This window comes from Bidens hawaiensis, unplaced genomic scaffold (assembly GCF_021521415.1).
Source record: "Bidens hawaiensis isolate Kalapana, Puna unplaced genomic scaffold, B.hawaiensis_p1.1 tig00021509_1, whole genome shotgun sequence".
In the NCBI taxonomy this organism is placed as follows: Eukaryota; Viridiplantae; Streptophyta; class Magnoliopsida; order Asterales; family Asteraceae; genus Bidens; species Bidens hawaiensis.
The window spans coordinates 419,906-444,979 of NW_027493343.1; the positions used below are offsets into that span (position 1 = coordinate 419,906).

At 41.8% G+C, this 25,074-nt stretch overlaps 1 protein-coding gene, 1 long non-coding RNA gene and 2 pseudogenes across 2 annotated transcripts; 3 read left to right on the forward strand and 1 right to left on the reverse strand.

Annotated features, from left to right (window-relative positions):
- Positions 1-1,898: 1,898 nt before the first annotated feature.
- On the forward strand, positions 1,899-2,966 carry LOC143563723 (jacalin-related lectin 19 pseudogene; annotated as a pseudogene).
- A 1,706-nt stretch (positions 2,967-4,672) lies between these two features.
- On the forward strand, positions 4,673-11,583 carry LOC143563724 (jacalin-related lectin 19-like). Its single transcript, XM_077051206.1, has 4 exons — positions 4,673-4,878; positions 7,858-8,079; positions 10,841-11,183; positions 11,519-11,583. Exons 1-4 carry the CDS (start codon positions 4,876-4,878, stop codon positions 11,581-11,583), a joined length of 633 nt encoding a protein of 210 aa, XP_076907321.1. The 5' UTR covers positions 4,673-4,875.
- Positions 10,451-10,755, forward strand: LOC143563708 (uncharacterized). Its single transcript, XR_013140714.1, has 3 exons — positions 10,451-10,466; positions 10,568-10,639; positions 10,719-10,755. It is a non-coding gene; the product is annotated as an uncharacterized LOC143563708 (long non-coding RNA).
- Positions 11,584-11,629: 46 nt separating the features above from the next.
- Positions 11,630-12,431, reverse strand: LOC143563712 (ESCRT-related protein CHMP1A pseudogene; annotated as a pseudogene).
- Between the last annotated feature and the right edge of the window lie 12,643 nt (positions 12,432-25,074).

The following is a 25,074-nucleotide window of genomic DNA, read 5'->3' on the forward strand; positions in this document are numbered from 1 at the left end:
TCATCCTCCTCTCTAACGCAGTTGAGGATCATCCACTGCTCTTCAGTATATTTTCTCTGTTGACTGAAGTGCTGGCTGAACTTGTGCTGGAAGTCCGCCCAATCATAGATGTGGTGGACCGGTAGACGATCAAACCATGCCCTGGCCGCTCCGACCAGCGTCATCTGGAACATATAACACCACGTGGGTTCCGTCCAGTTGCTGACGGTTGCCCCCACTATGAATCTGTTCAAGTGATCGTCTGGGTCGGATATGCCATCATAAGTGCCGATGTTGGACATCTGTTTGGCACTCTTCGGGGCGATTGCTTCCGCAATGTCCCTTGCAAACTTGGACGTTCCCGCATTTGCAACAGTCGGTCTAAAGGTTTTGGAGAAGTCACGTGAGTTTCCCCCCGCGTTCCTCGGTTTGAAGGTTTCTCTAAAATTCCTTCTCGGTTGGAAGTCCGTTTCTTTGCGCTTCCCTTTCGCCCTATGACGAGGGTTTGCGTCGCTGTCGGACTCCTCCCAATCATCGTCCAAGTACTCGCAATCATTGCTCATGTTGAGCTGTTGTCGAGTACTTCCGAATTCGTCAGCCTGTTGGAATGAACGCAAACGTTCATCCAACTCCGCTTGGAATTCCTTCTGACGTGCTTCCGCCCACGCTTTCACTTGATCAAGTGTTTGGCGGGGGAGCCTTGTCTGTTACCTCTCCACCTGGGTATCAATGAATCCCAGGGGAGGATTGTTTACTGCACTTGCCCCGGCTTGGGTAACCGGGGTAGTGTTCGTAAAATTTGTGTACTCGCCGGTGTTCCCCCCAGTTGCTGGGGTTTTGGTTACCGGGGTTTCTTGGTCACTCGCTGGCCTTGGCACCGGAGTAACCTTAACCATCTTTCCAGAGGTTTTGAAAAAACTGAGAAAAATTAGTTCTAGCTTTTATGCACGGATGGCGCCAATGAAGAAACACTAAGTGACCCCGGCAGATTACGGATAATCTTAGGGTTAAATAGATGTTTCCTACGAGGGTTAGGTCCGGCAAAGATGGTTATTCTTCTGATGTCCTGCAAAACAAACACCGTGAGCTCGTCACTGAGAAGGGGGGGTTCCTTCTTGTGACCACCCTCCGGCGTGAGAATCAGACTAGGTTGCTCTGAATATAAGTGTATATTAAGAGAAATAGCTAGAGAAGATAAGATAATATCAGATGATATATGATGATGATACCGTTCCAAGGTGTTGGAGTATTTATAGCCGAAGGTAGGTTTCCAAGCAGGTACGGCCAGCTGTATAATATTCCTTTTCCACCAACTACAGGCTATGTACGTGCCACGATGGGAGTTGGTGGGTAGGCAGCGGCTGATAGTGACATTTTGTACTGGAGCGTGCTCCTCCTCGTACTATTGTCAGTGAGCTGTCACCCTGTGATTGGTTCATGGGCTGCTTTGGTCAGATCTTGTCTATTTTGTCCATACCTTGGCAGGTATAGTACAAAAGATCTTCCAGAAGCGTACGGACTGGCTCTTTTGGGCGGGAATATTCCCGCCTTGCTCATTCCTTCAGGTGACATTGCTGAAGTATGAGTTAGTGCCTTATGCGTGTAGCCTTACTGTTAGTGCGGGTAGCCTTCCTTCTTGGCTTGTACCCATAGCTGCGGGAACAGGCCGGGTACTGTACCAAGGGAGGCTTTCCTGCGTGAACAGCTGGCTTACTGCGTGTAAGGTCTTCATCTCTCTGAGCATGGTGGGTCCTGCGGAACCAGTTGGTCTTTGCGCAGACGTACCTCATCAAGGTGTGTCTTGCGGGTCCAACTGAGCTTTGCGGGGACCTACCTCTTCAGGCATATATTCAAAGAAAAGCATCGGGTAATGCCAAATGGTATGCTTAGAAAGCATTATCCTTTTTTTCCCACTATCTATGGTTCATGTTCTACATATGCGAGCATAATAACAAAACAACATGTTCTACATATGTGAAAATAAAAAAAAAAACCTGGAATGAAAGAATTAGTGCATAAAGTGCTTTTTTATGCATGTGAATTGTGATTATGAATTGTGAATGACCTCTTTGTCGGAATGGAATCACAATAGGAATAATGAGCTTAGCATTGTAGTGTTTTGATAGCTCTATATATGTAGTCTATAATCAGTGTGCAATAGCAACAGCAAGACACAATTATCATTACATCTTTCTTTGTAGAGACTTCTCTTTCAAGCAATTTCTTGAGCTCATCATGGTATGGAATACTAATCCTTTATTATCTTTCTACTTGTTTTAATCTCTATACTTTTTATCTTAATTATGAACATGGTCTTACTGATATTTGAATATTGCAGGATGGTAGTAAACTATTGGGACCATGGGGAGGACATGGAGGAGTTGAATGGAGTGATGGAGTACACACCGGAGTAAGAGAAGTAACTCTTGTATATGGCAGTTGCATCGACTCAATTCGAGTAACATATAATAACAATGGTAAACCATTTCTGGCTGAAAAACATGGTGTCTTTGGTGGAATGAAATCTACTCAGGTAAATACATTTTTCATAAATTTCCTTGCATTATATTCAAGCTAGAAATTGATTTATAGAGTTTCGTATGAATTAATTTCAGATTAAACTGCAATATCCTGAGGAGATCTTAGTAAGAATTAGCGGCCACTATTGTCGTGTTGTCTATGGAGGTAGCCCTGTGATTCGGTCACTCACTTTCAAGACCAACAAACGAACGTTCGGGCCATTCGGTGTCGAAGAAGGAACACCCTTTAATTTATTGGCAAACGGAGGCCATATTGTAGGGTTTACGGGAAGAAGCGGGTGGTTTCTAGATTCACTCGGGTTCTACTTATCAAGCCCTAAACCAAACCTCTCTCAAAGATTCAACATAATATTAAAAGGAGTTAACCATCTTGCTATCAAAGATGATAAACATAACAAGACTAAAGGCTCAAAAGTTTATAGGGGATACTCATATGCATATGAGTAATTCTAACGTAGCATAAGATAGTACAATACTAAATGCAAGGAGTTTTTGTAATTCATGTATTTCATTATTATCCAACCAATAAGATAGTACAATTCTAATTAAAATGAATGACTTTACCCGTTAATGAATCTCATTATCTTAAACAGCGCATGTATTTGTTTCCTAATAACATATGTAAAGTGCTAGTTTCAATCAAATGGAATGCACGCTGGATATGCTCTGGATTTAAGGCCTTGTCTTAATCCTATAGTGACGACATGTCATTGGTATAGAGTAGAGCATACAACACTTACACCGTTAAGCTTATGGTTTTATTTAGGAATTAAAAAAAAAAGGAAATATAACTTTTTAGCAACGATTTGTCATTTGTACAAGTTAGAATTATAAAAGTTATTTAAAGAGAAAACAATATAAAGGCTTTTTATATTTACATAATATTAAAAGGAAGAAAAAAAATCTATTATGTCTATATCGACGACATGTCATCGGCCCTAATTTTCTTTAAGGCGCTAAACTTTCCCACCTCCCCAAACTCTAAATCGGTGACATATCATAGGTATAGAGTTTGAGTAGTCACAATTTTGAGAGACGCTATAGCGACGACATGTTGTCGCTATACGTCTGTTCATGCCAGCCACCCTTGTTGTCGTTATAGACGTTGCATGTGAGCACATGGTCAAATTCTTATAGTGAGTTCTTGAACAGCCATGATTACTCACCTCAACAAACATTCTCTTAATTGCCTATTCAAGTTGTCAGTCATTTACTTCATTGTTTCAATTGTGCAATTGGTTCATAATTAAGTGTAATTGCTCATTCAAGACTGCAATATGCTAGATTTGTGTCAGATTGCTAGACCTATGTGTATCTTTAATAACAAATTATGGCATCTTGTTTTAGACAAACAATTTCTCCCACGAATTTAAATTTAAACAATTCTCATTTTGCTTCTTTTATATATGTCAAAACTACCCATTATTTGCAATTAAAAATTATTGGGTTTTGCTTGGCAAATCAAAAGAAAAACGCCTAATGTTCAAAGGTAAACCTTAGTCTTGTAGACAAATTAATGGGTTTTTTTTCTCACTTTTTTTACATTTTTTACTCGTTTTGCAACATGTCAAGCGGAAAGAAAATGATTACACATGTTCAAGTGAAACTCTAAGATAATAGTTTTTGTTTGGTTGTGCTCACACCAGCGATTCAAGTACAATATACCATTTTATGTTGTTGTTGCCCGTTCTAAGTTTAGATAAATTAATAACAATAAAATTGAAAAAATGTCCTGAATTTTCATTTTGTTTTATGCCTCTAAACATATTGAGACCTTCTAAAGGCATCCATATATACCATTTAACATTATAACAATTTATATATCCAATATGATATACTAGTATAGTAGTATATTCATTATTACCATTATATATAGTGTGACTATTTCATAATTACAATAATGTCACAACTAGCATATTTAAAATGAATCTACTTTCCTACATCAATCCTTTTAGTTCAATCCGGCCAAGCTTTGGCATATATTCAAAGAAATAGCAGAGGGGAACGTCAAGAGGTATTTCTGGAAAGCAATATCCTTTTTTTCCCACTAACTACAGTTCATGTTCTACATATGCGAGCATAAAAGATGTGCTACATATGTCAACATAAAAAAAACCTGAAATGAAAGAATTAGTGCATAAAGTGCCTTATGCATGTGAATTGTGATTATGAAATGTGAATGACCTCTTTGTTGGAATATGGAATCGAAATAGGAATAAGAAGCTTAGCATTGTAGTGCTTTGATAGCTCTATATATGTAGTCTATAATCGGTGTGCAATAGCAACAGCAAGACACAATTATCATTACATCTTTCTTTGTAGAGACTTCTCTTTCAAGCAATTTCTTGAGCTCATCATGGTATGGAATCCTAATCTTTTATTATATTTCTACTTGTTTAAATATCTATACTTTTTATCTTAATTTGAGCCGGGTCTCAACGGAAGCAGCCTCTCTAACCCTATGGGGTAGATGTAAGGCTGTCTACATCTTACCCTCCTCAGACCCTACCATAGCTTTGCTATTGGTGGGATATACTGAATACGATGATGATGACGACTTTTTATCTTAATTATGATTTATGAACATGGTCTCACTGATATTTGAATATTACAGGATGGCAGTAAACTATTGGGACCATGGGGAGGACATGGAGGAGTTGAATGGAATGATGGAGTACACACCGAAGTAAGAGATATAACTCTTGTATATGGCAGTTGCATCGACTCAATTTATGTAACATATGATAACAATGGTAAACCTTTTCTAGCTGACAAACATGGTGGCTTTGGTGGAATGAAATCGGTTCAAGTAAATACATTTTTCACTAAATTTTCTTGCACTATATTCAAAGTTAGAATTAACTGATTTATGGAATTTCTTATGAATTAATTTCATATTAAACTGCAATATCCTGAGGAGATCTTAGTAAGTGTTAGCGGGCACTATTGTCGTGTGGTCTATGGAGGCAGCCCCGTGATTCGGTCCCTCACTTTTACGACCAACAAAAGGACATTTGGTCCATTTGGGGTTGAAGAAGGAACACCCTTTAATATATTGGCAAATGGAGGCCATATTGTAGGGTTTACGGGAAGAGGCGGGTGGTTTCTAGATTCACTCGGGTTCTACTTATCAACCCCTAAACCAAACCTCTCTAAAAGATTCAACATAATGCTTAAAGGCGTAACCATCTTGCTATAAGAGATTATAGACATAACAAGACCAAAGGTTCAAAAGGTTATAGGGGATACTCATATGCATATGAGTAATCCCTAACTTTTTTTTTGTTAAACAGCCAATTTGGATCGCTGGCGGGCCACTGACCTACACGATCATCTTCATTCATGTATTTTGTATGTAGTACAATTGTCATTATCCATTATTATTTATGATTGTCTCAAACAACGAATGTATTCATTCCATAATAATACATGCAAGGTACGAGTTTCAAGCAGCAAAACATAACATGATATAGCATAGCATAACATACCACAAACATAAGTTAGTCAAATTTACATAACATGTACCAAATGTAAGGGTATAAATACTAATTGTGTACCGACATTTCAAAGTGTGCCAACAACAACAAGAACAACAACTACAATAATAATAATAATAATAATAATAATAATAATAATAATAGTGTGTGTTTTATTTCTTTGTGTGTGTATGAGAGTCCTTGCACATTCATGTGCATACTCATCCAAATCATCATAATCTTATTAATCCAAAATCATGATCATATATCGAATAAAGAATCCGAGCAACATATCAAGCCCTAAGAAAAACCTCTTTCAACATAATGCTTAAATGATTTAATGTTCTTGCTATCAGAGATGGTGAACATAACAAAACCAAAGTCTCAAAGTGTTATAGGTGGGGCATATGAGTATCCCTAAATATAAGAATTTCTTTGAAATTCATTGCAAGAGATATGCAAATTTATCTAGTATTTCATTGTTGTTTATCCAAAAAGTACAGTTCTAATAAAATGCATGACATTACGAGTTGTATCTCAAACAACAGCATGTTTCATAATATATATTGCATAGTACTAGTTTCAAGCAGCAGCTAAGAAGAACATAACACAAATATGATTCAGTCAAATATATGCATAGTTCTAGTTTCAAGCAGCAGTTAAGAACATAAAACAAATATGATTCAGTCAAATATTTGAATGTGCGTTGGATTTGTTTAGCAACCTCATAATCGGTTAACCAAAGATAGAGTGTGTTTGGTTCACTAAAAAGTTGTCTTTTAATGATTCAAGAAGCATTTTAATTATTAAGTTTTATATATATGCTGAATGATTCAGAGACTACCTTTGTCAGACCTCTTAATGATTCAGAACAAGCTTGTCAAATAGCCCCTTAGTGTTCAAAGGTAAACCTTAGTCTTGTAGACAAATTAAATTTTTTTTTCACTTCTTTTTCATTTTGTTGTTTTACTTTTCTTTTCTTCCTTTTTTTTTTCTTTTTGCTACTTGTCAAAAGGAAAAAAAAAATGATTCCCTGCGTATGTGCAAGTGGAACTAAATAATAAATTTTTATTTGGTTGTGCTCACACCAGCACCAATTTTAGTTTATTATTCTCGATTCTAAGTCTAGATAAAGAACAATAAAATTGAAAAAATCCCTAAATTTTCATTTTGTTTTATGCCTCTAAACATACTGAGACGCTTCTAATGCCATGCGTAAATACCATTTCACATTATAATGTTTTATATATCCAATATGATATGCTAGTACATTCATTACTATCATAATATATATTACGCGTATACAAATGTGCCTATTTCATAATTACAATATTTTTACAACTAACACATAAGAAATGAATATGCTATGGTATATATTCAAAGGAAAAGCAGAGGGTAATGTCAAATGGGGGTATGTTTAGAAAGCATTCACTTTTATTCCCACTATCTACAATTTATGTTCTACATATGCGAGCATAATAACAAAAAACATGTTCTACATATGTGAAAAAACCTGGAATGAAAGAATTATTGCATAAAATGCTTTATGCATGTGAATAATGATTATGAAATGTGAATGACCTCTTTGTTGGAATATGGAATCAAAATAGAATAAGAAGCTTAGCATTGTAGTGCTTTGATAGCTCTATATATGTAGTCTATAATCAGTGTGCAATAGCAACAGCAAGACACAATTATCATTACATCTTTCTTTGTAGTGACTTCTCTTTCAAGCAATTTCTTGAGCTCATCATGGTATGGAATCCTAATCCTTTATTATCTTTCTACTTGTTTTAATCTCTATACTTTTTATCTTAATTATGATTTATGAACATGGTCTCACTGATATTTGAATATTACAGGATGGTAGTAAATTATTGGGACCATGGGGAGGACATGGAGGAGTTGAATGGAATGATGGAGTACACACCGGAGTAAGAGAAATAACTCTTGTATATGGTAGTTGCGTCGACTCAATTCGTGTAACATATGATAACAATGGTAAACCCTTTCTAGCTGACAAACATGGTGGCTTTGGTGGAATGAAATCGGCTCAGGTAAATACATGTTCACTAAATTTCCTTGCACTATAGTCAAAGTTAGAATTAACTGATTCATGGAATTTCTTATGAATTAATTTCATATTAAACTGCAATATCCTGAGGAGATCTTAGTAAGTGTTAGCGGGCACTATTGCCGTGTAGTCTATGGAGGCAGCCCCGTGATTCGGTCACTCACTTTCAAGACCAACAAAAGGACATTCGGGCCATTCGGTGTCGAAGAAGGAACACCCTTTAATTTCTTGACAAATGGAGGCCATATTGTCCGGTTTACGGGAAGAAGCGGGTGGTTCTGGATTCACTCGGGTTCTACTTATCAACTCCTAAACCAAACCTCTCTCAAAGATTCAACATAATGCTTAAAGGAGTTAACCATCTTGCTATCAAAGATGATAAACATAACAAGACCAAAGGTTCAAAAGGTTATAGGGGATACTCATATGCATACATAATGCTTAAAGGAGTTAACCATCTTGCTATCAAAGATGATAAACATAACAAGACCAAAGGTTCAAAAGGTTATAGGGGATACTCATATGCATATGAGTAATCTCCAACTTTTGTTTTGTTGAACAGTCAATTTGGATCATTGACGGGCCACTGACACCCGATCATCTTTATTCATGTATTTTGTATGTTGTACAATTGTCATTACCCGTTATTAGATATCATTATCTCAAACAACTAATGTATTAGTTTCATAATAATATATGCAAAGTACGAGTTTCAAGCAACAAAACATAGCATGACATAGCATAGCATAACATAACTTAACACAAACGTAAGTTAGTCAAATTTACATAACTAAATATAAGGGTATAAATACTGATTGTGTGCCGAGATTTCAAAGTGTGATAATAATAATAATAATAATAATAATAATAATGTGTGTGTATTTTATTTCTTTGTGTGTGTGTGTCTGAGAGTCCTTGCACATTCATGTGCATACTCATCCAAACCATAATAATCTTGTTCATCCAAAATCATGATCATATATCAAATAAAGGATCCGAGCAACATATCAAGCCCTAAGCAAAACCTCTTTCAACATAATGCTTGAATGATTTACCTTCTTGCTATTAGAGATGATGAACATAACAAAACCAAATGCTGTAAGGGTTATAGGTGGGCATATGAGTATCCCTAAACATAAGAATTTCTTTGTAATAATTGCAATAGATGCAAATTTATCTAGTATTTCATTGTTCTCTATCCAGTAAGTACCGTTCTAAATAAATGAATGACATTACGAGTTGAATCTCAAACAGCAATATGTTTCATAATAATATATGCATAGTACTAGTTTCAAACAGTAGTTAAGAATAACATGACACAAATATGATTAACTCAAATATATGCATAGTACTAATTTCAAACAGCAGTTTAAATACGATTCAGTCAAATATTGGATGCGCGTTGGATCTATTTAGCAACCTTAGAATCGGTCAGAGGTAGAGTGTGTTTGTTTCACCGAAAAGTCACCTATCAATGGTTCATGAAGCCACATGTTGAATGATTCAAAAGCTATCTCTTAATCAATCAGGTCTCTTACTAACTTAGAACAAGATTGTCAAATAGCCTCTTAGTGTTCAAAGGTAAACCTTAGTCTTGTATTTTTCTTTACTTTTCTTTTTTCATTTTGATACTTGTCAAAAGGAAAGAAAATGATTCCCTACGTATGTGCAAATGAAACTATATAATAATTTTGGTTTGGTTGTACTCGCACCCATGGTTCAAGTGCAATATATATACCAATTTTAGTTTATTATTGCCGATTCTAAGTTTGGATAAAGAAAAATAAAACTGAAAAAATTGTGCTGAATTTTCATTTTGTTTTATGCCTCTAAACACATTGAGACGCTTCTTAAGCCATGTGTAAATACCATTTAACATTATAATGTTTTATATATGCAGTATGATATAAGAGTGTATTTTTTACTATGACTATTTCATAGTAAAAATAATGTCACAACTAGCATATAAGAAATGCACCTATGGCATATATTCAAAGAAAACATGGAGATTGTCAAGAGGTATTTTTAGAAAGCATTATCCCTTTTTTTCCCACTAACTACAGTTCATGTTCTACATATGTGGGTATAAAAAAACATGTACTACATATGTGGACATGAAAAAAACTAAAAAAATAAAAATAAATAAATAAATAAACTAGAATGAAATAAGAATTAGCATAAAATGTTTTAGGCATGTGAATTGTGATTATGACATGTGAATGACCTCTTTCTCAGAATGGAATCAGAATGGGAATGAGCTTGGTATTATAGTACTGTGTTTGCTCTATATATATATGTAGTCCATAATCAGTGTGCAATAGCAAGAGCAAGATACACAATTATCATTACATCTTTCTTTGTAGGCACTTCTCCTTCCATCAACTTCTAGGACTCATGGTATGGAATCCTAATCCCATCTTTAAACTTGCTTTAATCTAATATCTAAAACTTTGTATCTAAATTATGAACATGGTCTCACTGATAATTGAATATTGTAGGATGGTAGCATACAATCGGGACCATGGGGAGGACATGGAGGAGTTGAATGGAATGATGGAGTACACACCGGAGTAAGGGAAATAACTCTTGTATATGGCAGTTGCATCGACTCACTTTGTGTAACATATGATAACGGTAAACCCTTTCTAGCTGACAAACATGGTGGCTTCGGTGGAATGAAATCGGCTCAGGTAAATACATTTTCACTAACTTGCACTATATTCAAAGTTAGAATTAACTGATTTATGGAATTTCTTATGAATTAATTTCAGATTAAACTGCAATATCCTGCGGAGATCTTTGCAAGTGTTAGCGGGCACTATTGTCGTGTGGTCTATGGAGGCAGCCCCGTGATTCGGTCACTCACTTTCAAGACCAACAAACGAACGTTCGGGCCATCGACCACTTTCAAGACCAACAAACGAACGTTCGGGCCATTCGGTGTCGAAGAAGGAACATCCTTTAATTTATTGACAAATGGAGACCATATTGTCGGGTTTACGGGAAGAAGCGGGTGGTTTCTAGATTCACTCGGGTTCTACTTATCAACCCCTAAACCAAACCAAAACCTCTCTCAAAGATTCAACATAATGCTTAAAGGAGTTAACCATCTTGGTATCAAAGATAATAAACATAGTTATCCTTTCCTTTCCTCTAATTTCCTTCTAACTCAAGAACACACCTAATTAAAAAAATTTCCTTCCCTTCCCTTTCTTATCCTTCCCTCTCATTTCCTTTTCTTTCCTTGGTTAAAAAACTCAAGAACAAGACGTAAAGGCTCAAAAGGTTATAGAGGATACTCATATGCATATGAGTAATTCCCAACTTTTTTCTTCTTTTGTGAACGGCAAATTTGGTTCACAAACAGTCCATTGACCCACCCAATCATCTCCATTCATGTATTTCGTAGTACAATTATAATTAAAATGAATGTCATTACCCGTTATTAGATCTCATTATCTCAAACATACGCAAGTCGCAAAGTACTAGTTTCAAGCAGCAAAACATAACATAGCATAACATAGCATAACACATAACATAACACAAACATAAGTCAAGTCAAATTTACATAACCAATCCGACAATCAACATAAAACGAAATACTCGACTCCACATAAAACTTTAAATTACCCACGCGCTTTAAGCTCCTCAAGACGCCTAGCGAGATCATCCTCCTCAACCTTCTCATTACTCTTCATCGCCACCGCGTGTCCAGCCGGCTGCGGCAACCCAACCGACACCTCCAAACCATAATCATCCGCCACCTGCTGCATCAAACTATTAACCTCCCCTTCAGGAGTACTCAACGACGTACTCCCCGCCATCGAACTCTCCATAAACTCCGCCTGCACCTCCATATTCACAAACTGCTTCTCAAACTGATCCATAGTTTCCGACATCTTCTGCAAATTACCCGTAGCTAACGTCGACTCAAGCGATTTCACAATCGACCCCATCGACTTACTAATCGTCTGCATCTTCGCCTGCGTATCGAGCCGGGCGACAACCGCATCGAGCCTGGATGATAACCGAAGGTAATTCATCTGTTCGCTACGCTTTCGGATGGCGTTTTCGGCGTAAATACGGGCTCCGTCCATGTTACCTTTCTCGATTGCTTTCTTGACTTTGAGTTTTTCTGATTTCTCGTCTTTTTCGCACTTTCTGGCTTGGCGTTGAAGGCTTTTGGAGGTGAATTTGAGCTCCATGATCTGATTCATCAGTTTCTCGGCTTGACCCATGATTTGTTTGGTGGTGAATTGAAGGGTTTGAGAGTGAATTTGGTTATTGGAATGAATCTGGTGATTGATCGTAAAGAATTTGAGCTAGGGTTTGGTGTGTTTGGGTGTTTCGTTGAAGGTTCAATTGGGGGTGGTATGATATTATTATAAATATAAATATAATAATGTGAATGTATCATGTATGACCGTTGCTTTGTGGGTCCGGAGTCACACGGTGTAATCCGTGTCTAGCTATTAATATCCAAATCATCTATTGATATTTTCAAAGGTTAAATGTGTAGATTATTATTAGGTTTGGTTATATAGGAGGTTATTCTAACGTTAAAAGAGCTTATACGACATGTATGGGATCTATACGAGTTGCATAGATGTATAGTCAAGTCATTTTTGGTCAAGAGTGTCAAGTTTTATTCATTGTACCCGTATAGCCCCTATACGAGCCGTATAGGGCCATACGACTCGTATAGAGGCTATCTGACTCGTATAGGTTTTTTTTTATAACTTTAAGATTACTTTAAAATTACAGAATATTAAAAATAATATCCGAGTTAATTATAAAATAGAAACACGTAATTTAAAGTAAACATTTTGTTTCATGCCAAGCAAACAACTTTCTATAGAAAATCATAAGTCAACACACGAATCTATCATGTTTTAAGCTTATATCCCAATATTACAATCAACCAAACAACTTTTCGTATAATCTTACAAAGCAACACACAAATCTTAAATTGTTAGAGCAAGAAAAGCCGATACCTAGTATGTACGGGTCGTATATCATCTATACGGCTCGTATAGACCATATATTAATTAAATTTCAGGTCAAGGTACAGGCTGACTTGCTGTCTATAGGAGTCGTATAGACCCTATACGACTCGTATAGGTCAGACGAGGTAAGTGAGCTATACGAGCTAGAAAACCTGTACGGCTCATAAAAGGTCTGTACGGCTCGTATAGACTGCAAAAAGCTACCACACTAGCACCTCCTTACTTATGTCAATAACTTGGGGCTATACGATTTGTATAGGCCCTATACGAGCCGTATAGACTTATTTATACACCAAGGACTGGTGTTTGAATATAACCACCCTTATTATTGTTAATTTATTTATTTTTATTTTATTTTTTGAACTGGTCAACTTTTAAAAGTAACAAAAAGCTGGTAATCCAAACATACAACTTCAAGTACTATCTGGTCAACTATTTACAAAGTGGATATTCATAATGTAAATTAATATCATTTCTTCTACGTAGTTCTTCGATCTTTCTCATATTCTTTACTCATAGGAACGTGTTTTAATATTACAAATATTAAGGAATTTACTAAATCTAGTTGTTGGTTTTTCATAGTTGTTTGTATGTTTTAACGAGATGGGCTGTGGACTAGGCTTGAAGTTGATAGATGCAAATGTATTTGAAGCAGTTTGTTTGATCGTAGGCTTAATTGTTCGTGGGATATAGTTCTTGATGTAATTATATCCATAAGAGACCACGAACATTATTTAACATCTTAAAAGCAAACAAGTCTTCATTTATCATCTCTGGTTCATCGATGTCTTGATTATCAATCTTAGGATCACTGTCTCAATCAGTATTGGTTACCATCTCGATTTGTCTTCATCAAACGATTATCAAGAACACATCATCAAATCATTCTTCGTCGCACTTGGTTTTCGTCTACTGACACTTTCTCTAATCTCTTGGATTATTGGTTTTGTTTGTTAGTGTTTCTTCTTTGTTTAAATTGATGAAACCTTCGATTGATTGTCTGTAATTGTTATTCTACACCTTTATGATCTAAGTTTGTACATCTGGTTTGGGATTAATTGAATTCTAAAAATTCTTTGTTTTTTAGTTTATGATAGAACATAAGGTGTTTGATACACATTTTTTTTACTCTATTAATCGATACTGAAGAGGTATGTACCCGCCTCAACACCGAGCAAGGCGGGTCAACCCACAAGATAAACACATTATGAAGGCACAAAGCCAAAACTTATGCGCATGGCGCATACAAAACATGCTCAGGCATCATATGCCCAGGCACACATATGCTCGCGCATCACATATGCGCGCGGCGCACCAGCGCGCGGCGCATATCACATGCTCGTGCATATCACATCTGCGCATGAAATATCTGCGCGTGAGAATAAAGAGAAGACCTCGCGCATCCTCAGGATTGACGCATATCACACATGCACATAATCGACCTCGTCCTTATTCAAATCAGGATTAGGGCAACCTTGATTGTGCACGTCAGACAACCTTCCAGAAGGCATCTTTTTAAGGAGTAAGAATATGCTGATGTTGACAGCTGCCAAATGAAAGGTCGACAACTCAGCATGGCACATGTGCTACCACGTGATTACAACCAACGAGAAAGCGCCATGTGTCCCAGAGGACACGTGGCGCAGTGCGATTGGAGGAGGCCAACGAGGTTGAGCCCAACCAGTGGAAACCCTAGCACTATAAATACAGCATCAACTCCACTTTGATGGACACATTCATACTCAATCATTGACAGTTACAGGCAGTGATATCACATTCAATCATATTGAATTACATTCACTCACAGTCAGTTACATACAAACACACAGTCACACAATCATAGAGTATTCAGCTATTAAGCAATACTCTTGAGATTCCCTTACGGACATTATTATTATCTTCTCCACCATATACTTATTCTCACGCCGGAGGGTTACCCCAAAGAGGACCCCTCTGTCCCTTTCTGAGGGGTAAGTTAACGGCGTTGTTCATTTTGTAGGTGGAAGAACACAGATCCAGAAGAACCATCGGTGAAATAGTATAATCAAAACCCGAGGAAAGTAGATCTGCTACCAGCGAGTAGATCCACGTTTCTTCATTGGCGCCATCCGTGGGAGGGCAGGAACCTGGGAGTTTAATAACTTAACAGTTTCCTTGGTCTTTTTAAGCTCCTCTTTATCAGACGCTGACCTCCTCCCTTCGCGCGGCGATCATTGGCGCCATCCACTGTTACAAACGGCAATCAGATCTCATCAGATCTACATAAAAAAAATCAATCACCATGGTTTCTGGCATTCGTAACGCTGATCAAGCTCTGGAGGATATTGAACGTGAGGGTGTCAATGAGGGACAGCAAATTCTGAGGGTGCTGCGTGATTCTACGCGCACCACCAGTAACCGTCCCTTCATCACAACCCCTCACGGCCAGACTGAAACTCCTCCAGACGATCTCACGTTACAAAATCTTGCCGGCGCGAAACTGAAGGGACCAATGGGTCCAGAAGAAGAAACAAATGATCCGAATGAATGGCTCATAAACGAGCAGCGGCGTCTACTGAAAAAGTACAATGAAATGGTCAAACAGAAAAAGCTAGCCGACCAAACACAAAGGCAAGCGTTTGATAAGCAGACTACAAAAAGGCCGCGCGCGCCGGAAGAAGGACATTCTGTTCACACTGCACACACTGAGTTCAGTGATGAAGAAGTGCATAGCATGAGGAAGACGCGAGATACTCATGCAGGAGGCTCACAACTCCGCGCGCCTGTGAACATGGCGCCTGGAGCCAGAGCAGATCTGGATCTGCACATGCCGTACAGCCCGCCAGTGAGGGGGCAAGTGGACGTAACCACGCCGTACAGGCCGGCCATCTTAGTGAAGCACTCAAAATTTACTGAGCGCATCGCTAAGGCCCCCATCCAGCACAAGACCAAGATGCCAAGTGGTCTGGGCAAATATGATGGTACAACAGATCCAGATGACTTTTTGCAAGGTTTCTATAACACGGGAAACCTAGAGAGCTGGACGATGCCAACATGGTGTCACATGTTTGCCCGCTGCCTTACGGGCGCGGCGCGGGTCTGGTTCGAGAGCTTGCCGACTGGGCAAATTGATGGGTTCGAGGAACTATTGGAAAAGTTCCAAGCCCACTTCGTACAGCAGCACAGACACACGCGCGATCCTGATGACATCATGCACTGCGTGCGCAGGAATGATGAAACGATTGAGGACTACATCACACGTTTCAATCAGGAGTCTTTGGCAATCGGGGGTATAACTGAGCAACTCCTGCGCGTGGCTTTTATACAAGGCGCGCGCAGTGATCAACTCCGCCGAGCTCTCGTAAGCAGAGATGGTATGCCCACCACTTGGGCAAAACTAATGGAAGCATTGCGAGTCTTCGCGAGAAATGAAAAGCAGATTGCCCAAGATAGGGCAAGAGAAAGAGCGCATCAGGCTGAATCACCGCGCAGCAAAGAGAAGAGGGCCAAACAGAACTCTGTATGGTCCAGGTTGCAACCAACAAGTTTTTCTTCCACAGAAAAGCAAACGCAACCAAGCTCACCCCAGCCCCAAAAAGATGTCCGTAATCGCGGGGAGGGTGACAAGAGGGAGGGCGGCAGAGATCCTAGCAGACCTCTGCCAAGAATATGGACTCCCCTCACTAAAACACCTTCACAGGTGTTAAGTACTGAGAATGTCCAATTCAAGCCCCCCAAGCAACTACACTACAAGGGACCGCAAAACAGTGGCAAATATTGTGAATTTCACAGGTCCCCGGGCCACAACACCGACGCATGCCATCATTTAAAGGATGCGATCGAGAAGGATGTAAAATCAGGCAGGCTGGCTCACTTGGTAAAAAACCAAAGAATAGAAGATGAACAACCGGAAAGAGCCTCTGCCAGCAAGAAATACAAAAGAATCTGTGTGGCTGAGGGGGGACGACAAGGGCAGACGTCAAAAAAGAGAAGCGCGCAAATCCACGGAGATTGGCGCGAGCAGCAAGTTATCTTCCCAAGAATCAGGGGAGGCCCTTCAATCAGCAGCCCCCTTGTCATCACCACACACATTGCTCATTACGAAGTGTCAAAGGTCCTGGTGGACACTGGAAGCGAATCTGACATTATGTATGAGCAATGTTTCAGAAAGTTAGACCCGGCAGACCAAGCGCGGCTCGAGATGGTGAACGCACCAATTTGTGGTGTTTCAAATGAAATCATCCATCCCCTAGGTCAAATTCAGTTTGAACTAACTATGGGGGATGATGAGCACAAGCGAGCCGAAGTTGTCAACTTCTTGGTCTTGCCCACCACGTCATGCCACAATATGATCCTGGGTAGGGGAACGATTTGCCCAATTTAATGTTGTACCGTCGCCAGCGCACGGCGCATTGGGGTTCCCTACACCAACGGGCGTAAAATTTGTTTTACCGCGATCATTTGTGCGCGAGTGACAAGTACGCCGCGGGAAGGGAGAATGAACTTCCAATGGCGGACAATGCGCAGAGAAGTGGATTTTAAACCCAAAATTCCCAGAGCAAACGGTCACAATTGGCGCTACCATTTCAGACGAAACGAGATTGAGAATGAAAAGGTTGCTCACAAAATACACGTCGGTCTTCGCGTTGGCAACACTCCGATATGACTGGGGTCCCGCGAGACTTGGCGCAACATTCTCTTAACACGTTCAAGTCGGTGGAGCCAATTGCTCAGAAAAAGAGAATCATGGGGGATGAAAAGGCGAAGGCCATGAATGAGCAAGTTGAGGACCTGTTGCGCGCAAACATCATCCGCCCGATCCGATACCAGACGTGGGTAGCCAATCCTGTGATGGTAAAGAAAAACAACGGGTCATGGAGGATGTGTATTGACTTCAAGGACCTCAACAAAGCATGTCCGAAAGACTGTTACCCCCTCCCAAACATCGACGCAAAGGTGGACTCTGTGGCGCCATTCAAGCTCAAATGTTTCCTGGATGCCTACAAAGGCTATCACCAGATTCAAATGGCACCACAAGACGAAGACAAGACTGCCTTCAGAACCGACAAGGGTGTTTTTTGTTACACAAAAATGCCCTTTGGTTTAAAGAATGCGGGCGCCACTTATCAGAGACTTATGGATTCGGTTTCTCAGTGAACAAATCGGAAGAAATCTAGAGGTCTACGTTGATGATTTGGTGATCAGAGCAGGGGAGGAGAGACAAATGCTCAAAGACATCGAGGAAACTCTTCAGCGCTTAACGGAAGTCAACATGAAGCTCAACCCGAGCAAATGTACTTTCGGCGCGGAAGAGGGGAAATTTCTTGGTGTAATGGTCACTAAGGATGGTTTCAAGGTGAACCCTGAAAAGGTGGAAGCCATCCTTGACATGCCTTCACCATCCACCATGAAAGAGGTTCAGAAGCTGAATGGTAGATTGGTGTCAATCAACAGGTTCCTAGCGAACCACGCCAACAAATCTACTCCATTCGTTAACACTTTGAGGAACTGCTTGAAGAAGAGCCAATTCAAGTGGACGCCTGAGCTGAGCAAGCTTTCAGTGAGATAAAAGAATGTCTCATAAAGCTGCCCGCGCTCACAGCTCCACTTCCTGGCGAAACCCTTACATTGTACTTGTCAGCTGGAGACCGCGCCATCGGCGCAGTATTATTGGTGGATCGCAAGGGGATCCAAACGCCAATATACTATGTGAGTCGGGTGCTGACAGACCCTGAGACGCGCTATTCCATCATGGAAAAGTTAGTTTTGTCACTAACACACGCGTCGCGCAAGCTACACAGATACTTCAATGGTCATCCGATTGAAGTTCTGACAGGTTACAACATCCAGCAAGTCTTGCGACGCCCCGCGCTCTCCGGAAGGCTGACAAAGGTGGCGCTGGAATTAGGTGAACACACGATCACCTATAAGCCCCGTCCAGCAATAAAGGGTCAAGTTTTAGCGGATTTCATCACGGAAATCCCAGAGGGAAAGATTGAAGAAGCTCAGCGCGAGGTAGACCCTCCGCGAGCAAATGATAAAGAAGATGTTTGGAGGCTATTCACTGATGGAGCCTCCAACAGCGAAGGGTCAGGCGCAGGCCTCAAACTGGTGGACCCTGATAATCATGAATATACTTATGCTATTAGGTTGGACTTCAAGAGTACCAACAATGAGGCTGAGTATGAAGCCCTGCTGGCTGGTCTGCGCATTGCGCGCAAGTTTGGAGTTAAAAGGCTAGAGGCCCATGTTGATTCTTACTTGGTAGCTGCACAGGTCAATGGCCTTTATGATGCCAAGGAGAACACCATGCCTCTATATCTAGAGCAGGCAAAAAAGCTCGTTGAGCAGTTTGACTTCTTCAAAATCATACACATCTCGCGCAGCGAAAACAAGTCCGCTGACGCGTTGAGTAAGATGGCATCAACTAATTTTGATCACTTTGGCAAAGATGTCAGGGTGGAAGTGATGAGCAACCCGTCAGTGCAAACGCAATCTGTCCTTGTAATTCATACAACCCCTTCATCCTGGATAACTCCAATAATGGAATTCCTGAAGGAGGGGAAGTTACCGGACGATCGCGCACAGGCGAGAAAGATAAGACACAAGGCGCAGAACTATGAACTACTTGATGGTACATTATATCGACGCTCTTATCTTGGACCGCTCATGAAATGCCTGGATGCTGAAGAAGCAAGCTACGTGATTAGGGAGATTCACGAAGGAATCTGCGGAATACACGCTGGCCCGCGCATGGTGGTTGCCAAGGCAATGAGCTCAGGCTACTATGGCCAGGCATGTACTTGGATGCGCTAAAAGAAATACAAAAATGCAAGGCATGTCAGAGCTACGCGCCAAACACCATGCGGCCAAAGAACAACTTGATTCCAGTAACCTCCGCATAGCCTTTCCACAAATGGGCCATTGATATTGTGGGGCCCCTGCCGCAAGCGCGAAGGGCGAGTGAAAGTTTTGGTAGTGGCGGTAAACTATTTCACAAAATGGGTTGAGGCCAAGCCACTAGCAAAAATCACAGCAGAGGCGATGAAGCAATTTATCTGGAGCCACATCATTTGCCGTTTTGGCCTTCCTATGGAAATTGTGAGCGACAATGGCAAACAGTTCACTGACAGGAAGATATCCAGCTGGCTCAAAGAATTGCACATCAACCAAATCTTCACTTCGGTCTACCACCCTTAGGGGAATGGCCAAGTGGATGCGCGCGAATCAAAGTTTGTTAAATGGGCTGAAGAAAAGGTTGGAGGGAGAATCCCATTCTTGGGTCGAAGAGTTACCTAATGTCCTGTGGGCGCACAGGACATTAAGCAAAACTAGCAATGGCGAATCCCCGTTCAGCCTAACCTATGGGACAGAGGCTATGATCCCAGCAGAAATTGGATGCCCATCCCATAGGGTACTCATGATGAGCAAGACTGATAACGGAGCGCGAAAGAAGATTGGACCTTAACTTGCTTGAAGGGCGCAGAGAAGCGGCTATCATCAATGAAGCCAAATACAAGAAAAAGCTGAAAAAATATTATAATCAGTGCGTTAAAGAGTGCCACTTCAAGAAAAATGATTTGTCCTTCGAAATAATGAAGCTAGCCGCGCAATACCCCCAGGAAAAATGTCCCCCAATTGGGAAGGACCTTATCAAATCTCAGAAGAATTGGGGAAAGGGCCGTACACTTTAAAAGATTTGAATGGAAAAAAGATACCGCGCGCGTGGAACGCAGCGCAGCTTAGAAAATGCTTCATGTAAAAATTCAAATATGTAATCAAGGCTTTTAAGCCATCATGAATGATGATTCGCGCTATCTTTCAATATTTGTTCTATTACCTTTGCATACATGTTTCACACTTCCTTTATTAATTTGGAGCAATATGACAACACTATATTGACTTCAAAACAAAATAAAACGAAGTAAAACATACATGCGCGAGCCTTAGCTCAAACGCGTTAACGAGTCTTAACTCTAAAACGTCAGGGCCTTAGCCCAAACCTACGAGCCTTAGCTCAAACACGTTAACGAGTCTAAACTCTAAAAACGTCAGGGCCTTAGCCCAAAACAAAGAGCCTTAGCTCAAAACACTCACAAACATCCATCTTACATCCCGCGCAGCCTGATCATATAAATCCTAAACACAACTAAGGCAAAGTACATGCCAAATCATAGTGTTAAGGGTCTCAGGTTGAGGTCGCGCGCGGAATAAAAGTGGATATCTGAGTAACACATGCTGACAGGTAATGGCTAAAACTCATATAAAAAACGCGCGACAACGACGCGCAAAAAAGGAGTAGTGAAAAGTCATCGCGCATGTCAGCATAAACAAGATACTGCGAAACCACTTACAAAATATGACTATGGTTAAGTAAATAATTTCCTTACAACCTTGTTCTTATTTTAACGTGCAAGCATATCTTATATCTATACAAGCAAACATGAGAGATGAATGGAAATGCGCAAGATGTGAAAAAGGGAAAACAAATTTCATTCCATAGCATTGAAATTTACAAGTGTGATGAGTTACAAATTACAAGTATAACAAAAAACAAAAAAAAAAATTAGAAATATGAAGGGCTTCTCAAGTCTCCACGTCGACGTCAGCCACTTCATCACCCTCATCATCTCCCGCAGCATCTGGCGCGGCCCGCTCCTCATCTCCGAACTGACCATAGTCAAGTTCTTCCTCCTCAATGGAGTCTTCTATCACGACGGTGTCAGGAGCAGATTCTTTTCGCCGCGCCAGGAGCCGCTGGCAGGGGCAACATCCCCCGCGCCACCATCATCGCCACCAGCCCCCTCGCATTCATCGAGCAACTTCTTTAGCGCGCCGAGGTCGGCTGGTCAAGCAAGGCGCAGCTATCTGCAAATCATTAGAAAAGGATTGAGTACAAAAACTTGGAAAATTAATCAAGAAAAATTCATTAATTAAGGTCAAGGTACCTGCACAAGGACGGGGATAGGAGTATTCATATACTTCTCCCCCACAGCGGCCATGTCCGCGCAGGCCGCGTCGCTCTTGTAAGGGTACTCGGATGGGTTCTTCTTCAACATCCCATATTCATACCCATCCGTAAACCCTTCAGCTCGACCCACAAGGCGCGCGGCAGCATTGCAGTCCATCACAAGGGCCTGAAACTCGGCAGAATATTTCATCGCCAAAGCGCAACGAGTCATGCCCTGTGACACCAGCCATTGGCGATCCTGCGCGAGGCCAGCAACAGACGTCTCGAGAGCAGGAACCTGGGAGTTTAATAACTCAACAGTTTTCCTTGGTCTTTTTAAGCTCCTCTTTATCAGACGCTGCTGCCGCCAAAATTTTTTCTTTCTCCGCCTGCGCAGCATCAAGTGCTTCCTGGCTAGACGCTGCCGTCGCCAAGGCCTCATCCCTATCAGCCTGCGCGGGCCGCCAACTCCTTCTTCAGGCGCGCAACCTCGCTCTCCAGTGATGATTTTCTCAGTGATACTCTGGACGATAGCTTGGTTCACGCGCCTCCACCTGCTGTTCCAAGACACGCACTCTCCGCGCGTACTTGGCAACTTCGGCCTCCGCCACCTGCTGCTTCTTTCGCGCAGCTTGGAGCTCATTGCACGCGCTTTAATAAAGGCGGTGTTGGCACTTGCTCGGTTTTCGCTGAGCTCCGCCTGGAGTTTCTCAGCTCGTGCTGCGAGCATCAGAAAGGTTCCAGGCAGCCACCTTAGCCTCTTGCTGGGCTGCCACAAGAGCATCGCGTACTTTATATAATCACGATGAAGCTCTTGGGAGGCAGCAAAGAAAGCTGACCCAGCGAAAATGTGATCGTTGAGCCAAGTCAGCGCGGGTGCGCTCCTCCTGATACCTCCTTTCAGTAGGAGGCACGGCATGAGCCCAGAAGTCCTCGTATACGCCCATGGATTGGAAGGAACTGTCTTCATTAATATTCCATCTCGGGCGGTAAACGTGGTCACCTTGCTGCAAAACACAAGAAATGTTCTAAGTCATAAAACATACTTATATGGAGGTACGCGCAGCGGAGCAAACAAATTAAAACATACCTGCGGGGATGAAGCAGAAAAGTCGAGCGCCAGCCCCACCAGAAGTCTGCGCTGCGAAGTCTTGTGGCCCTCGCAGGGCTGGCGCGGTCTCCCAAGGAGTCCTTCAGCTTGAAGCCCCCTCATCCTCCTCATCTTCTTCAATAGGCCTCTTCTCCTGCGACCTGGAGGGCTCCAAACCAGCCTCGCGGAGAGGGCTGCGCGTAGGAGGAGGCGAGGGAGGTCTCGACGCCGCCAGTTCGGCGCGCAATACGGCTTCCTGCTCCTTTGTAATCCCAATAAGGGGAGACTCAGCACTAGCAGGAGCTAGGACCAGAACCAGCGGCGCCCGGCAACGGCGCCAGGAGTGTCACCAGCAGCTTGTACGCCAGCTACAACTCCTATGAACAAATCAACAACAAAAAAGGGTTTATGATTTGATCAAAACAAAAAATTCAGAAGACAATGGCGCAAAACATACCTTCGCGCAATTCTGTTCGCGCGTTGAACATCGCCATAAAGTTCATTCTACCCTTTTCCGGAGGGTAGAACAGGGGACCTCGAAGCAGCCCCCGGCGCAGCCTCAGCACCTTGTTGCGCCTGAGGCTGGATCTACTACAGACGCCGGTCCTGCAAACATTCAAATGCGAAAAGATGTAATAAAAGTTCAATCAGAATTATGGGTAAGCAAAGTATACCTTTCGCAGGCGCGGCACTGCTTCTCTCTTCAGCCGCGCGAAGGGAGGAGGTCACGCCACCATACCTCAAGTGGACAGGAGGTCGGCCCCACTTTCACAGGCAGGGAAGCTAAAGAAACCTTGGTGGGTAAACACCTGGGTTTCCTCAGGTCCCTTCGTTTTGAGCATGGGGATGAGCGACAGGGGTGTCGTCTTTCTTCTGTCTCTTTACTGCCCCCTGCGCCGGATTTCCCCTTAGCTTTGCGCTTTAGTAGGGGCGCCTCCTCTTCCCTCATCCTCCTCTTCCGCGAGCTCCAGCTCGTAGTTCTCCAGCGCATCTACAATACATGCAACACAAGTGTTAGCAAAATTTGGTATTCTAAAGGAATAAGCATAAGTGCGAAGGCTTACCAGGCGCGTCGCTATCAAAGTCAAATGCCAGATCGACAGGGAATGGAACATGTCATCGAAGCGATCTGGGAAGCCCACCTCCCCAGCGCCAAGCGCGACGGAGCCACCCTCCACTTGATCATCATAAGCGGCGTGGATATAATCCTTGGTGACTGCGCAAAAACAAGTCAAATAAATTTCAGCAAAAAGAATTATGTTTCGCGCAGAAAATGAAATAAAGCAATGAAATAAACTTACACAACCCGTCGACTTGGATAACGGGCTCAAGCGCGCTGTCGGTCCACAGCTTACTCATGCCGACCCCCACCAGCGCCTCCTCGCGAATTTTCTTGGCGGGGGATGGTTCGGGTGGTCAGTTTCTTAACCAAGCGCCGGTTGGGTTCTTAATAACATCCGCATCCGCGGGGCGCAGAATCGATCGCGCGCATCGACATGCGGATGGGGATTACACCAGCCCTGATGTAGAAGAAACCTCTCAGACCAGTCATGAAGGCTCTTAAATGACACGGTGCTGCACTTAACCTTCTGACTGCGAGGAATAAAGGAGATCCAAGAATCTTGGATCTTGGGCTTGTAAAAAAATTGAAAGCGCCGAGGGGTGGGCTCCTCGCGCTTGTGATTTGCACATGAACTCGAAATGAGTCATGCGCACAAGTCCAAACGGATGGACTTGGGAGATATGAATCCCGAAAAAACGTAACACCGCGCCTACAAACTTGTCATCGGAAGACGAAGGGTTGCAGTGGATGAAAAAATGGGTGTATAGTGAAATATAGCCGGGAGGCGGGTCGCCGCCGTCTGCCCGGCCACAGGCAACATGCAGCCAAACACAGGGGGAAACCCTGTGACGAGATGAGGCTGTCGAGATCGGCCTGCCTCAACTTGCAGGGGATTTCATTCCACCTTTTCGTGGCCT

Coding starts and splice junctions, on each gene's coding strand:
- LOC143563724 (XM_077051206.1), top strand. Junction 8,080..10,840: donor CATGTTCACTAAATTTCCTT/GCACTATAGTCA, acceptor AATTAATTTCAG/ATTAAACTGCAATATCCTGC. Junction 11,184..11,518: donor TAAAGGAGTTAACCATCTTG/GTATCAAAGATA, acceptor ACCCGTTATTAG/ATCTCATTATCTCAAACATA.